Source organism: Marmota monax, unplaced genomic scaffold (genome assembly GCF_021218885.2).
Source record: "Marmota monax isolate L192 unplaced genomic scaffold, Marmota_monax_Labrador192_F-V1.1 WCK01_AAM20220418_F8-fsc00019, whole genome shotgun sequence".
NCBI classification, from domain to species: domain Eukaryota; kingdom Metazoa; phylum Chordata; class Mammalia; order Rodentia; family Sciuridae; genus Marmota; species Marmota monax.
The window spans coordinates 19,389,032-19,405,442 of record NW_026695242.1 but is presented as its reverse complement, the minus strand read 5'-3'; the positions used below and the strand labels follow the sequence as shown (position 1 = coordinate 19,405,442).

Genomic DNA, 16,411 nt, shown 5'->3' with positions numbered 1-16,411 from the left:
AGACTGACTTAAGCTTTGCAGCAAGTCTCGGGAATCTGCATTTATAGGTTTACTGATCCCCTAGTCTCCTGGAACCGTTTCTGGGCTTGAACCGAGGGGCACAGCAGCCAGAGCAACGCGTTGCACAGCTGTCGGGTACCCTCGCTGTAAGACTGTCTGTTACGTACAGCCAGCCCCTAGGCCGTCACTGTCCGAGGCTTGCTGTTGCTTGTTAGGGGCGAGGCCACCGCTGTCCCTCCGCCAACTCCCAGGCCCCGCATTGCAACCAACTGCGGGGGGCGGCCCGGGGCAGCGGGGGCTCAGCAGCGCCCCCTCGAGGCCCCGGCCCTCCGCAGGCTGAGGTCCGCAGTTTCTCTTCACTGCCCCGACGCTCCTCCTCCTTCCCTTGGCCACGCCTACCGGGGGGACTCCCTCCGGCGCCGGCGCCAGATCAGCCGCGTCCCGCCCCCTAAGTCCCGACCGGATGTTCACTGACTTCCCATAGTGCCTCGCGAGTGGCGGGCATGATAACAAATCCAGTCGGGCCACTCGCAGCGAGTTGTCATTGTTGAGGCCGTTAGATTTTTCTGAGGAGGGTCCTCCGGGATTTGGGCCCGGCCACTGCCTTGTCGGCCATCACCGCCGCCATGGCGCTGCTCCGGGGAGTGTGGGGCGTGCTGAGGGACCTGGGAAAGTCTGGAATGGAGTTGTGCTCCGGCTGTGGAAATCGTCTGCGCTCACCCTTCAGGTAAGACCGCGCTCCCGCACTTGGCGGGGCCCAGAACGTCTCGGGGCTGGAAATTAAACACTGTCCTCCACTTTCTGCCTCTCTTTGGAGGCCAGAGCCAAGCTGGCCCTGTGATTCAGTCTCGACCTTGCCATATCTACTGTGGCTTTGCGACTAAGCCTTATATCTTCAGTACCTCGTACCTTGCTTCCTGCTCCCCTCCCTGCCCCTTCCCCCACTCCTCCCACTCTGACCTGTCGGCCAACCTTAGAGCACCTGTCCTCTGATAAAGCACCTGTCCCCCAGAATCTCTCGCCAGCATCTAGGCAGGGGGAAGGTGAGTCCAGGAGCTGGAGTATAGATGCTCTCTCCATTCTACAAGGTAGCAGCTTTCAGACTTAAGCCCTCAGGGCTCTTCCCCTTGTCTAGAGCAGGGTTTCTAATCATTTCTTAGGGATAGGGGTGTAGTTTGTTTGGTGGTGCACCTCTCGTCCTGTCTGCACAAGGCCATGGATTTAATCTTGAATACCACAAAGAACCCCAACAGATAAAGAAGTCAGTAGCATTGTTGTTGAAGGTGTCTGATATATAGCTTCTCGATGACATCTTATTTGGAATCTGTGCTCATGTACCTATGAATATTGGCAATTAAATACCTGACATGGTTATTTATTTTCTTTTACTTATGTGTAGTTTCGTGTATTTTCCGAAGTGGTTTTCATCCACCTTGGGTAGTTATCCTAAGAAACCTATGAGTTCATACCTTCGATTTTCTAAAGAACAGCTACCCATATTTAAAGCTCAGAACCCAGGTAAGGAATTTGGGGGCTTGTATTCTTATTATGTAATAAAAAGGCCACTAAGAGTTAAATTGCAAACCTGGATTTGTACTACCAAAGCATTTAGTGACTACTGGAACAATTATTTTATTGGATCTGTAAAATAGGAAATGTAATTTTATATCAAATAGAAATGCTTTAAATATAAAAGGGAACTAATGAAAAATGTTTTTAAAATAACCTGTAGTGTGGAAAACACCCAAACAAGAGGATGCAAAAACTCAGCTTGGGGCCTGTTGTGGTTGGCTTACATGGTCACAGACAAATCAGGTTATCTCTTGCTTAGTTGTCTGCTTATTCTTCTTTAGGGTATTCATACAGTTGCAGTGAAATAACTTATATAGAACTGTTCTGTAATTTGTAAAGCTGTATGCAAATTATTGCAAATTTCAAAAATATTTTCAATTCTGAGTTCCTGAAAAAAAGATACCCAAATAGGAGATCTGTTAACTCCTTAGAAAAGCTATAGTGTGTATCATTTGGGGTTTTATAAAGTTATAGGCTAAATTAATAATAACTAATTTTTGCTTATGATTTTTAAAGCCCTTTTACATTCAGTACCTCAAAAGGTCACCTGTGAAAATCAGAAGAACAATAATAACAAATGTTCACATTATAGACTTGAGACTAACAGGTAGTTATTAATTCAGTTGCTCCTCATCATTCCAGTTAAGACAAGGATGGAAATGAAGAATCATGTATTAATTTTAGAATACTTTTCTTTCAAATGATATTTATGTAATTGAAGTACAAGATGTGTTATATGAATTAAGACTATATTTTGTGTTTTGATCAGGTTTTATGAACTTAGTAATTCCTGAAAGACTTGAAATATAATGAAAGTAAAACACTTGAAGCAGTTGATTACCCAGCTACTTGAAAGTAGTCAGTTTTTAAGGACTGTTTTTGTTGATCTGTTCTTTATTTTTAAAGTCTTATTTAGGTTTTTGTTTTATTTTATTTTTTGTAGTTGTAGATGGACAGAATGCCTTTATTTGTTTATTTTTATGTGGTGCTAAGAATCAAACCCAGTGCTTCACACATGCTAGGCAAGCTCTCTGTCACTGAGTTACAGCCTCAGCCCAAATCTATTTAGTTTTAAAGAACAGACATTAATGTCATATAAAGTTTTAGATTATTTACATTAAATTTGTTGGATAAGAAAAGTTAAATCTTGTTATTAAGTATGGTATAGATGTGTCTGAAATATAAGTTGATTTTTAGTGCTAAAAGAGTCTATTTTCCTAGAAGTCTAGAAATTTATCCCAAGAACCAGGTATAGTGGCTCATACCTGTAATCCCAAGTGCTAGGGAGGCTAAGGGAGGAGGAATGCAAGTTTGAGGCCAGTTTGGATAATTTAATGAGACCCTGTCTCAAAATAAAATTACAAAAACAAAAGGACTGAAGGTATAGCTCAGTAGTAGCTTGTGAGCTCCTGGGTTCAATCTCCAATACCAAAAGAAAGAAAGAAATCCTGAGATATAAAACTGTGACATCTTATTTCATTTTATTCCAATTCATAGATATGAAAATATCAGAACTAATTAGAAGAATTGCTGAGCTTTGGAGGGAACTTCCTGAATCACAGAAAAAAGTAAGCACATAGGTTTTCAACATTGTTGGCCATTTATTCTACAACTGGGAACAATTGTCATGTTATTTAGAGGACCAGATGGCCCACATTTTTTTAAACACTATCAACAAAGGCACTTTATACCTTCTGATATACATAAACGATGAGAGTATCGATGTATAGGAATGAAGGTAAATGATTGGCAATATGCTCTTACCTTGTTTAGCAAGTATATGAAAAAGACATCTCAGAACACATTATTCTCCCACTATTCAGTCTGTCTTCATCTGAAGTCATGTAGTTTTCTTTCTCTGGCAGATGTGCTATGTTGAATTTGCCAACAATAGTTTGTTGACTTTTTTTTTTTTAAACTTATAGATGTATGAAGATGCTTATAAGGCAGACTGGCAAGCATACAAAGAAGAGATAAACAGAATTCAGGAACAGCTAACTCCAAGTCAAATGATATCTTTGGAAAAAGAAATCATGCAAAAACGTTTAAAAAAGAAAGCTTTAATAAAAAAAAGAGTGAGTATCACTGAAATACTCTTCTTTTGAAAAAAAGTTGAAATGCATGTAACTGGGATTGTTATATCCTTTAAAAAGGTTTCGTATTTATATGCTCAGTTATTCAGTCTATAGAGACCATGAAAATAAAATGTAAAGGAAATATGTTTGGAAAATAATTCATAAAATCTATTACAATTTTTAAAATGTAGTGCCATCAACAAATTCTGACAAGATGTAATAATCACATACTTTATATAAAACTATGACATTTTAATTATAATATGTAGTAATGAATGGTTTCTATAAGTAAAATTAAGTCTTATAGAGGTTAAAACTTATACCTGACCCTCCCCTCTATTTTTTATTCAGGAGTTAACAATGCTTGGAAAACCAAAAAGACCTCGCTCAGCTTATAACATTTTTGTATCTGAAAGCTTCCAAGAAGTTAAGGATGGTTCATCACAGGTAAACTGAACTGCATTTTTTTCTTAGATTTTTATTTTAATTTAAAAATTACTTAGGAAATTCAAGGGTATCATATCAGGTGGTAAAGGGAATTAGTAAGTTACAGAAATTAAGCTTTTCTTATTTTTACTTTTTTCCCATACTAGGGATTGAACCCAGGGGTGCTTTACTACTGAGCCACATAGCCAGTCCTTTTTTTTTTTTTTTTTCCATGTGCCACCACACTGGCACAATTAAGCTATTATAGATATATAATATATATTATATTATATATAATATATAAATATATATATAATATTATATATATATATATATAAAATATTATTTATTTATTATTTTTATGTGGTGCTGAGGATCTAATCCAGTGCCTCACTCTTGCTAGGCAAGCATTCTACCACTGAGGTACAATTCCAGCCCCTTAGTTAAGCTCTTTTGAAAAGGTCCTCTTTACTGAATCTCTTAAAGAAAAATCTTTGAAGCTGTGGGTAGCTCAGTGGTAATAGAGTGCTTGTCTGTCATGCATTGCCCTGAGTTCAGTCCCAGTGCTTGGGAGTAGGGAACAGGGAGAAAGAAAAGAAAAATCTTTTTTCTTACCACATATAGTTAACCTGAAAATGTAGTTGCCAATACATTCACACCTTGCCAACTTTTTAAATTTAAAAAGCAGAATTTTCATATTTATAGAGTTGTTAATGTTCTTGTGGAGACTTTTCTAGCCCAACGGTTCTCAACTGTTTTATGAACACTGGAAAGAATGAGAGTAGAGCTATAATGTTTTATTCTTGGAATTAAGTATAACCTATTGCTTCATGTTACATCCTTTAATAAAATTTTGGTTATGCCCATAGGAATGTGTTATACATGCGAATGTCATCATATGAATGTGTCAAAAAAAAAAAAAAACCAGCTTGTCAGTCACTGCTGGGGCTTAGTCTTTTCATTTTTTCCTTCTTAGGAGCTCCAAAGGGGCAATTGTATTTTTCCTTATATAATATGGCATTATAAAAAGTTAATGTTAAGATCCATAATCCTTGTCCATTGGAAATGAAAGTTTTGGTACTCTACCTATGTTTATCATATGCTTAAATAATGTATATATGTTGCTCAGTCTTTCCTGGCTGTATACTTTGACTTAATTATTTCCTTTGGGATTTTAAATTGAATTTCTATGGCTCTACATGACTGAAATACTAGCTTATCTATTTTTTTAATTGGAACTTGGCTCAGTCATTAACCTACCTTGGGTTTGGTTTTCTTATCAGTATCTCCATAGTTTTCTTATCAATATCTCTGTCTCCATAACACTTATTTTTTTGAATATAGATCTTCTGAACTTGTTCTGTAATTTTATTATCTTTTCTATACTGGACCATTCTATGCTGGACAGTCCTTCCAAATTAGTGCTTCTCAATTCTGACTATGCCTTGGTCTCACCTAGGAAAATTAATTCCTGGGCCTTATCCCTGGAAATTGAAATATAACTTGACTATATCATTTTTATTTATTTAAAAAATATTGGTTATATATCCTCATAGAGTCAAAATATTCTTTTAGGTTTGATATAAAAAAGCAGTTTTCACTGCCCTTTTACATTCTTTACTCCACAAGAACATTCCACTGTTTTAGCTGATCCTTAACTCCATATCTCTCAATAACATCCTTAATATCCGGCTGGGGATGTGGCTCAAGCGGTAGCATGCTCGCGTGGCATGCGTGCGGCCCAGGTTCGATCCTCAGCACCACTTACAAACAGATGTTGTGTCCGCCGAAAACTAAACATTAAAAAAAATTCTCTCTCTCTCTCTCTTTAAAAAAAAATATGTGGAATACTTAATAAAAACAGAAGGATTGGTCTATTCAATCTTAACAGTCCAGGGATGATCCTGGTCATGTGAATTAAAAAAAAAAAATACATCCTTAATATCTATCATAGGTTCTTGAATTTTTTCAGTTATAAACAGTATTTATCTTATACTTTAAGCATTACTTCCATTATCTCAGATAAACACTTAAATCTGATTCCACTCTTCACATATTTCCATTTTCTCCACCTCCCAATATAGTAATATAGTCAAGTATTAAGTGTATTTATATCATTATGTGAGTCCTAGTCACAGCTCAGCTGTACCATATGCTAAAATTATTTCTTCTTTCTTGCAAAACTTATTTCCCCTTAAGTTACTTGATTATATCTTTTCTTTTCCTCTCTTTCAGTTTTGTTTGCATATTTTGAGGGGTAATTGTCAATAATTCAGCCCCCAAACACTTCAGTGTTCACTAGCTTTCAGTACACTTAGTCAGTTTCAGTCTGAAGCCTCTGGTTTATTTCAGTTCAAATGTTGTTTTCTATGACTCATACAGCTAACATCCTGGGCTCTTCCTTTATTATCATCATCCTTGTGGTGCATTTGTTTCTATTGTTGTCTTCTTAATTTATTCTGCTTCAAGTATAACATTTTCCCCAGTAAGGGTGCATGAGAGATTAATTTTTCAAGTTTTACATGTGTAAAAAATATCATTGTCCTCATATATGTATGTTAGATTGGGCATGGATTTCTGTTTGTGAATCACAGTCCTTCAAATTTTTCAGAAGTATTGCTCCTTTCTTTTCTATTTTGTTGTATTGCTTTTAAGAAATGTAAAACCATTTTGATTGTTGGTCCTTGGAGTATGATCTGCCTTTTTTTTTCTCCCTTTTTCTTTGTTCTGACTCTCGCTAACATTTGTTTTTTGAATTTCTTCTGAATTGATTCTCTGTTAAGAAAACAGAGAATCTATACTGTGTTTTCCTTTAGCCTTTTTTTTTTTCTTTTTGTCCCTCTTGGGATACTGTATACATTTTCACTTAATCTATCTTTCTCTTTTTAAATGTGTATTTGTATGTTTTATGAGTGCAGGGTATTAAACCTAGGATCTCACATGCTAGAAAAGCACTTTTCTACTGAGCTACATCACCTGCTCAATCTCTGGTTTTTGCATGGTGCTATTGTTTTTAACTATACCTTGTTTTCACAGAGTAACTGTATTTTACTCTCGAGAATGAATACCCTAGATTCTGCCATGATGTGAGGATTTAGCCTCTTTTTAAACAGTGTTTCAATCAGTCCTCAAATTGTCAAATTGTTTGGAATTCTGCATTATAAATCAGGTTGGGGGGCTGGGGATGTGGCTCAAGCGGTAGCGTGCTCGCCTGGCATGCGTGCGGCCCGGGTTCGATCCTCAGCACCACATACAAAGATGTTGTGTATGCCGAGAACTAAAAAAAAATAAATAAATATTAAAAAAAAATTCTCTCTCTCTCTCTCTCTCTCTCTCTCTCTCTCTCTCTCCCTCTCCCTCTCCCTCTCCCTCTCCCTCTCTCTTTCTCTCTTAAAAAAAAAAAAAAATCAGGTTTGGTGTAGGTTTTTCCCATTGCCCTTAGCAGCCAAGTTTCTTGGGTCAGTTAAGCCAGTTAGCACTTCTCCATCTGCTTTTCAGTTCCAAAATTTTGCATTTGTCAACTTTTGTAAATTTTGTTCATAAATTTTTATGTTTAAAAATTTAGTTTAATGGGTTGCAGGAGGGAACAAAAGTAAGTGTCTTTCTATTCCTTTAATTTTTATAGATGGAGAACCAAGGCTAAGGGAAGTAAAATTACTTTTTCTAGATCACATAATTAAGTTCAGCTAAGTACTTGTATTCTTCCTGTGACTATACCTAACCATATAGGCACAAATTTTAGAATAAAACATAAATCTACTGGGAAGAAATAAAAACAAGTCTTTAAAGTTAGCCCATGACAGATGTAGGTTATACCTGGATATTAATATTTTTGAATAAAAAAAGACAGTACCCTCATTCCATTCATTTTTGAAAATTTTAATAGTTGTTAGTTTTTGTTTAGAAACAAAAGTTAACTGGTATAGCTTTGTCTATAATTATTGATACCTGAGTTTTTGTTGTTGGAATGAATAGATTTTTCTTTCGTCACTGAAGTGTCTCCATATTTTGCTATTTAAATATATATTGTTTTTTAGGCAAAGCTGAAATATGTAAATGAAACTTGGAAAAACCTGCCTAGTTCTCAAAAGCAAGTAAGTATTATGGTTTTTAGTCTCCAGGGTCTAATTAGAATATCTGTGAGAACATATATTAGGTCAAGACTTCATTCACATAAAAGCAGCCCAATATTGCTAATAATAGTATTTTAAACTTATTTTCATATTATTAAACCAAATTTAGCTTTTTTTCTTGGTAGTTTTTGACTACAAATACAATTGGTATTTGAAACAGGGTTACTTGTAATCTTAAGATTATCCACTATTAATCAATGGTTGTCCTACCCTGCTTTTACCACCTTTCATACCTCAATCCCCAAAATTTTAGTAACTTCATTAACACTTGTAAAAGTTTTCTCAACCTTTTACTCATCTAACATCTCATGAAAACATTCCTTCTGCATTTCCCCTTTTTACATATAGAATAGTGAAAGAATTTCTTTTCAGGGGTGGGGTGAGGCGGGTGTAGCTGAGGATTGAGTCTCATTAAGTTGCTTTGGGCCTTGCTAAGTTGCTGATGCTGGGCTTGAATTTGCAGTCCTCCTGCCTCAGACTCCCAAGTCTCTGGGATTATAGGCTCTGTGCCCAGTTCAATTTCTATGTATATATGGAAATAGTCCAGAAATTAATAGCTCATTTTTAAATAAATTATTTTAACAATTTTCCTTTTTTTCAGGTATATATTCAACTTGCTAAAGATGATAAAATTCGTTATGATAACGAAATGAAATCTTGGGAAGAACAAATGATTGAAGTTGGACGAAGTGATCTTATACGTCGCAAAATGAAGAACCAAACAAAAGATGGCATTGGGGAGTATTAAGATAAAAGATGGGGCTATGTTCGTGGTGATTAGGCACAACCAACCAATTAGGTCTCAATAACCTGAAGCTGTGTAAAACTAGAAAGGATAAAGTTGGTGAACATTTTATATTCTATTCCTTTTTCTTTAGCCCATGGACTTCTGCTAGTTGAATACATTTTGTATTAGTATTTTGAAAACCTAAACAGATGAAAGTTCACACAAAATTTTATTTTGTGTTTAAGAACTACTGAGAATCAAGATAATCCATACAAATGTAGCAGTGCATCATTTTACCTTTAATAAAGGTAAATCAGTCTATGAAGTTTTTTAATACTGGAAGACAATTATGGAAAAAGTATTGTTTCCTTATATGGAAGCAGGAGTTTCTTTTCAAATTTGGGACATATTATAGATGACACAGTGTTCTATGATGTAATTATGCATTTTTTAAAAAGCAGCTAGAGCTCTTCTAGGTAAATTCCAATTCCTAGCTATAATTCATATTTTATTCAGAGTTGGTGGTTGTACATGTAAGTAACAGTTGGTTTCAACAGTAAATTTTTATAAAGGGACTGAGAGATTTATAAACCTTTTTTTCATTGTGTTTCTTTTACCTAAAGTAAAAACTAAGAAATTATGTCTCAAATCTATGCATATTATTTTATATCGCATAGAATAAAAATTATAATTTTTCATTTTATATGTTTGTGGATTATGTATTTTAAAATGAAACATTGATTTTACAGTTTTTGTTTCTGTAAGTAGGGAATTTTATTTTTTCTGAATTATTTTTTCTCTTTCATGTTAATATATTTATTCACACATATACACACTCACAAACTTGTCTGTGGTCAGATTTTTAAATAAGAAATCTAAAAAATTCAAGTCTCCAATGTCAGGAATTTGAAGCATTTTGCATAAATATAAAGATTTTTATAAAAGATAGCCAACTATGGTATATGATTCAAATCTAGTCCCCTACCTGCTTTTCATGGTCTGTGAATTAATAATTTTATTTATATTTTAAATGTTTTTTAAAAAAGAAGACTATGAATGTGAATTAATATGAAATTTAATGTCCACTGTTTTATTGCAACACACCCATGTTCATCTCCTTATTATGTATGACTTTTTTTGTGCTACCATGACAAAGTTAATGGTTGCTACCAAGACTGTAGTGTGGAAATCCTATGTACTGTCTGGCCCTTTATGGATAAAATTTGCCAACTCATGGTTTATAGCATAGTGCGGTGTGACTAAAGTTCACATGTATTATTACGTTAGGATTTTTTTTTTTCAGCTGCTTCAGATGTTCTTGTTTTAGAATTGTCACTCATCTTAAGAGAAAAAGCTACATAAGCTATTGAAGCTAAACAATTGCTCCTCTGTGTTAGCAAGGAAAGTAATCTTCAGTCTCAAATTATGTTGCAGTATAATGAAAAAGATCCATTTTATGTGAAATAAGAGTTTCTTAAATTATGTGCTATGGCTCAATAAAATGTACCTTGAAAGTTTCTAGCAAGCAATATCACAGAAACCTCACTGTAGTTGGGAATTATTGTTACTTAATATTTCTTTATTTTATTAGGCAGGTCATGCAAACAATTTCAAAATCACCACCTCTTTGGGCAGAATAATTCGTCTTTCTTTTTTTTTTTTTTTTTTTTTTTTTAAATATTTATTTATTTATTTTAGTTTTTTTTTGGCGGACACAACATCTTTGTTTGTATGTGGTGCTGAGGATCGAACCCGGGCCGCAGGCACACCAGGCGAGCGCGCTACCGCTTGAGCCACATCCCCAGCCCCAATAATTCGTCTTTCAAGATCAGTTCAAAGACATAGGCTAAGTCAGAATTTATATGTACTTTATATATTATTCAAAATCCTTAAGAATTGTAGATTCTAGGTTTCCAGAGTTTGAAGATTGATTTTAGCTTTGGTTTTGGTTTTGGTTGCTTCACTGGTGATTGAACCCATAGGCACTCAACCACTGAGCTATATCCTCAGCCGTTTTTACTTTTTATTGTTGAGGCAGTATCTTACTAAGTTGCCCAGGCTGGCATTAAACTTATGATATTCCTGCGTCAGCCTCCTGAATTGGTGGGATTATAGGTATGTATGTGCCCCCAGGTTCAGTAACTTTGGAGATTTTTTTTTTATTACGAATGGAAAATAAGTAAAATGTCACAAAAATAACTTGTTTACATACTGAATTTGACAAAGATAGGAACTAAAGGTTAAAATATAGTTTCAGAGGAAATAAGGTTTCAATGTATAAAAATGGATATTTGCAAACTTTTCCCTATGGATTTGAATATAGGACAAAGTCTGCCATTACTAAAATAGCTTCCATGGATTTGAGGCCAGAGTAGTTTAGAGGTAAGAGGAAAGAGGACAAGGTATGCTAGTGCTTTATCAGTCTTTCTCAAGTAGATTTCTAGGAGAGAATTGAGCCCTAATTTCTGTGGCATCTAGAATAGTACTAATTAGATACCATCCTTAGGAGAATGAAAATTGTAAGTCATTGTTCTGTGCTTCATATGAGCTCAGGGAGTCAGTGTGAATTTTATAGAATAAGAGAAATAGAGAAATGAGTTATGTAAAATCTACAGGATAAATGTAACATAAAAACATTTGTAATTAATCTGCAGGAAACTTTCCCCTGAGCTCTTACCATTTAAATTCATAAATTATTTTATATTCATTTAAATTAAACCTTCCAAAATTTATTGGGAAGTTAGGTGTTTTGTAATTTCTCAAGTACTTATAGTTTATAATGGAAAAAAAGGTGTAGAACAATGAAAATAACTGGAACAAGCCACTTTATAAATCAGGTTTTATTTGTAAAAGAAGGTCATTGTTAATACCTTAAATAATATAATAATCTTATTTCCTAGCCTTTCTTAATAAATGTAAGTACATGTGGAAGACTGGATGCCATATACCACATGGCGTCCATATATAAGTTTTTATAAACAATAACTCAGCATCAATAACCAGTGACTATTCATACAAAGTCTTACTTTTTTCCACTTTTCTTTTTTTGGTACAAAGTAGTGAACCCAGGGGTGCTTAAACAGTGAGCCACATTCTGAGCCCTTTTTATTTTGAGACAAAGTCTCACTAAGTTGCTGAGGCTGGGTTTGAACTTGAGATCCTCCTGTCTCAGCCTTCGAAGCCACTGGGATTACAGGTGTGCACCACTGCGCCCAGCACTTTTTAGATTTCTTAATTTGGCCCAACAAAGTAGATGCTGTAGGAGCTAATGAGTGCTAGAAAGGAAAGATGATGAAGAATAAAGTGAAGCAATGTTTATGCTTTTGTATAAATTGGATTTTTATACATTTGTTCATTGGAATGGCAGTGTGTTTTGAATAATTTTTATGAGGGGAGAGAAGGTTTTTTTTTCCCTGATGTTTATTGAATAATGTATGCAATTTCAGCCAGTTTTAATCATGTAATTTTGCTCTTGCTTTTGGCTAACTACTTTAGGGGAAATGCCCCTTTTTTTAAAAAAAAAACAAGGTGTATATTATTTTTTATAGTTAACTCTGAATGTTTGTATTTAGATTTCTGAATTTAAAAACTGGTATTACTATACTATGAGTGGATTTAATGAAACAAGAAAATTTTGATTTTTTTCCTCACATTTGCTATACCTAAAATTTATCACCACCAGTTTATATTAAAATATTGTTTTTATATCATTAAGTGATAACATTCATCATTTCTCTTGGTTGTACCGATGTTTACTGTAAGGATTTACTTTTCCTGTTCTCCCAGCCACTCTCCTTCCTTCATAGTATCCAGTACCAACCTTTTTTTTTTTTTTTTTTTTAAATTAAGCTTCTAGAAAGAATAAGGAAATGAATATATTACTTTAAATTTGTAAAACTTTCCAAACTGAAAGTAAAACTTCACAAAGCAAGGATCATCAGTCTCTCACATTGTTCACAAGTGAGGTACTTTTGATAGTTAAAGCCCTGGTTATATATTTGATATAAAACAACCATTCTTTTGTTATGTTTCAGAATGTTTGTTGGCTAAGGAGCTAAATATTTAAATTAACCCCCAAAAAGGATTCCAGAGAGATTTAAAATCACCCTAAATATCATATAAGTCAGCCTTGTATAATGGTTTCTGATTTATATATGTGATGTCTAAGAAAAAGAAATATATGAATATATATGGATTTTTTTGAGATGAAGTTGTAAATTCCTTCTGGGAATACAATATTAGAAATGAATTTTGGGAACCCCAAATATCCTCTAATCCAGTATGCTCTAAAATCTGAAACAGCACTGACATGATACCACAAATGAAAAATAGTCTACCTAGTACTGTGTGATAGTTGAAACAGGCGAACTAAAATACTGTATAAAATTACCTTCAGGCTATATGTACAAAGGTATGTATGAAATAAAAATGAAGTTTTGTAGAATTGGGTCCCACTTCACACACACACACACACACACACACACACACATACACACACACACACTCACACACATTCCAAAATCTGTAAAAAAAAATCTGAAGAACTTCTACATTACACTCAAGGGCTAGAGTTGTACTTAGAGGTAGAGCTCTTGCCAAGAATGTGCACATGTTCAAGGACCTGGATTCACTCTCAGCACTGCAAAACAAAGGAAAAAGTACCTGACATTCAGACATGTATATACTGGTTAAAACCCCATCAAATGGAGTTTGCATTCTCTTCTGAGATTAGGAACTTCTGTTCATGATGCTTTTCTTTTCCTCTAAACGTGGAGATATTTAAATTCTCTACTTAAAAACTTTAATAATAAATCTATAAAGACAGATCACAACGGTCACAGAAGAAAGGCAAATCTCATTTCCTGCTCTCCCATTCCCATTTCCAACCTTACAATCTAGCCACTTCTGACTCCGGGTCTTCTTTGTTGTGATGTACCTTTATTACTCATGTATACTATCTTCAAAGGTATTGAAAATTTTCATCACTGAAACATTACTTTCCTAAATTTTTCTTAGCTTTATTTTTAGATTTTCCATAGCCTGTATAACTTTAACATTTAGATTTCATTTTCTTATTCTATTCACTTTAGAAAATATTTTCAACTTTCAAAAAGGTAATGTCTCTGTTCTTCCACCTTGCTTCCTTCTCCACCTTCCTAACAGCTATACCATTACTTCAGCAGATTGTATCATTAAAATTTCCCCGTTTCATATGTTATCTGATTTATTGGCATAAAGATGTTCATAGTACTTCTTTATAATCCTTTTTAACTTCTGTACATCCAGTAGTCATGTTTCCTCTTTTGTTTCTGATTCTGTTAATTTGAAATTTTTTTAGCTTAGTGTGCCAATTTCATGGATTTTCTCTTATTTATTTTATTCACTTTTCTAACTGTTAATTCCATTCAATTGCTTTGGGCTTAGTTTGCTTTTTTTGCTGTGTAAGGTATAAAGTTAGGGTTATATATTTTGTGATCTTTTATATTGTAGGAATTAGCAGAAATATATATCTGGTAAGCATTGCTTAACTGTATCTCATATTTTGGTATGTTGTCTTCATTTTCACTCATTTTGATGTATTTTATGTTTCTCTTGTGTCTTATTTGGCATATTGGTTATTTAGGAATGTAGTGTTTAAATTCCACATATTTGTGAATTTCTTAATTTTCTTGTGATTATTTTGCATTTATGTAGGCTTGTTTTAGGGTTTAATGTAGAGTCTCTCAATGTATATTTCATGGGATTATGAAAAGAAAGTATGCATGTGTGGCTACACATGGGATAAAGGGGAGACCATCCTTAGCTTGAGTCCATGCTTCATATCAATATGCAGTCTACTGATAAGTGTTTTAAATCAGGGATTCAACAAAGGTGACATCGCTTTCCAAAATGTATACGTATATCATATATTATTAATAGTTGAGATTAGTTAAAAACAGTACTTGTCAAACTTTTATATATCATGGCACATGTAAAAATGCTAATAGTCACAAAGCTTACTAGAATAAACAGAAAAGACTCCTAATGGGAGCTTCGGCTCTCTGGGCAACTGCCTATTTACACACAGAGCTAAAAGGAATAAATAAGCCCACCTATATAACTAGAGTGATCTTATGTCCCAGGTTGCCTGTTGTCCCTACAGGTTTTTAGAGCCTTGCAGCTTGAATAATTTATTAAGATTGCCCTCTGCATTACCTACCAATTTAATACCGGCCACCACTACCAGGTTGGGAAGCTCTGAGATAACAGCACTTGGTGGCCACCATGGAATTTTGAGCCATGTGTGCACATTATTTAATGCAGAGAACTTTAAAAAAAAAAAGATCTGCTTTAGTTCTAACCTCCAAGTTCTGGCCTAGGCATCTGCAGGGTTGTTTCTGTTGCGCAAGGGCTGAGAATCTAAGCACCTAGCTCAAAAAAAAAAAACCCATCCTGCAGTAGCGTATCACAACTTTCCTCAGTTTAAAAGAAAATGCTAACTGGGGAAAAGCAAATTATGTACATTGGTACCAACCCCTTTCCTGTCCCAGGCACCCTCCAATATTTCTCCAGGTACCTCAAGGTTAATCTTTGTTACCAACCTGCACTGCTCAGAATTGGTGAGACCTCCATGTTTCTGTTTCATTTACCTTAGGGATTTGTTCACACTGGCACCTGAAATCCTACCTACTTGTTATCTTAAAATGCCTAGAAATTGCTGTTGTATTGATGGTACTGTTGTTTTCTAGTGCGGCTATACTTTGCTTGTTTTTGTCACTTTAATTAGATTTTGGAAGGAGAAGAGGAAGAAGGGCTCAATTTCACTCTTCAAACCTTTTTCTCACTACTTTTTTTTTTTTTTTAAGAGAGCAAGGGCTAGCTCTAATTATTGTATTCATGTATATTTTCTTGTACTTTTACCTCTCAGCAATATAATAGAATCAACAATCATTCCCATTTCCCATAAAAAGAGGAACACTTTCTTTATGAATCCAAGATAACACTGTCAATGATAATATTGGTTAAGATTATCATTCTTGTCTTCCATCCAAATTGTTATTCAGGCTCTTATTTTAAGTATCAAATAAGATCTCTGCAAAAGTACAAATGGAATGTGAGAGGATAGCTTTTGGGAAACAACCTAAATTATTTAGTTCAATTAATAATTGATGTTAAGCTGCCATAATTTCAGATATTAACATCAAAATTAACAAAATTTCTATACTTTTAGTTCTCCATTACCCCTATCTAAATATTGCCTTATAATCAGGGTTTAAATTCCAGCTTAGAAAAACTACTGGCATCTCAGTATCCACTGCCAGTTAAATTCCTGCACCTTAGTTATTTAACTACTGTTGACACAACAGGGAAAAAATCTGAAATGAATAAAAGGCTGCCTCTAATAGGTCAAAAATTTCTCAGTGATTCATAAACTAATTTGGATCCCTCCTCTTATCACTTAATCCTACCCACATTCAATACACAAAATTCCCAGTAAT

The 16,411-nt window shown here is 34.6% G+C and overlaps 1 protein-coding gene across 1 annotated transcript; it reads left to right on the top strand.

The window, feature by feature from the left end:
• The first annotated feature begins 464 nt into the window (after positions 1-464).
• Positions 465-12,647, top strand: Tfam (transcription factor A, mitochondrial). Its single transcript, XM_046419897.2, has 7 exons — positions 465-727; positions 1,400-1,518; positions 3,070-3,140; positions 3,498-3,647; positions 3,999-4,094; positions 8,111-8,167; positions 8,808-12,647. Exons 1-7 carry the CDS (start codon positions 627-629, stop codon positions 8,952-8,954), a joined length of 741 nt encoding a protein of 246 aa, XP_046275853.1. The 5' UTR covers positions 465-626; the 3' UTR covers positions 8,955-12,647.
• Positions 12,648-16,411: the final 3,764 nt, after the last annotated feature.

Excerpts from the sequence above, each read along its gene's own strand:
- Tfam (XM_046419897.2), top strand. The coding sequence starts at position 627 with ATGGCGCTGCTCCGGGGAGTGTGGGGCGTGCTGAGGGACCTGGGAAAG. Across the intron at positions 1,519-3,069 it reads ATTTAAAGCTCAGAACCCAG|ATATGAAAATATCAGAACTA; the intron begins GTAAGGAATTTG and ends TCCAATTCATAG. Across the intron at positions 4,095-8,110 it reads TTAAGGATGGTTCATCACAG|GCAAAGCTGAAATATGTAAA; the intron begins GTAAACTGAACT and ends ATTGTTTTTTAG.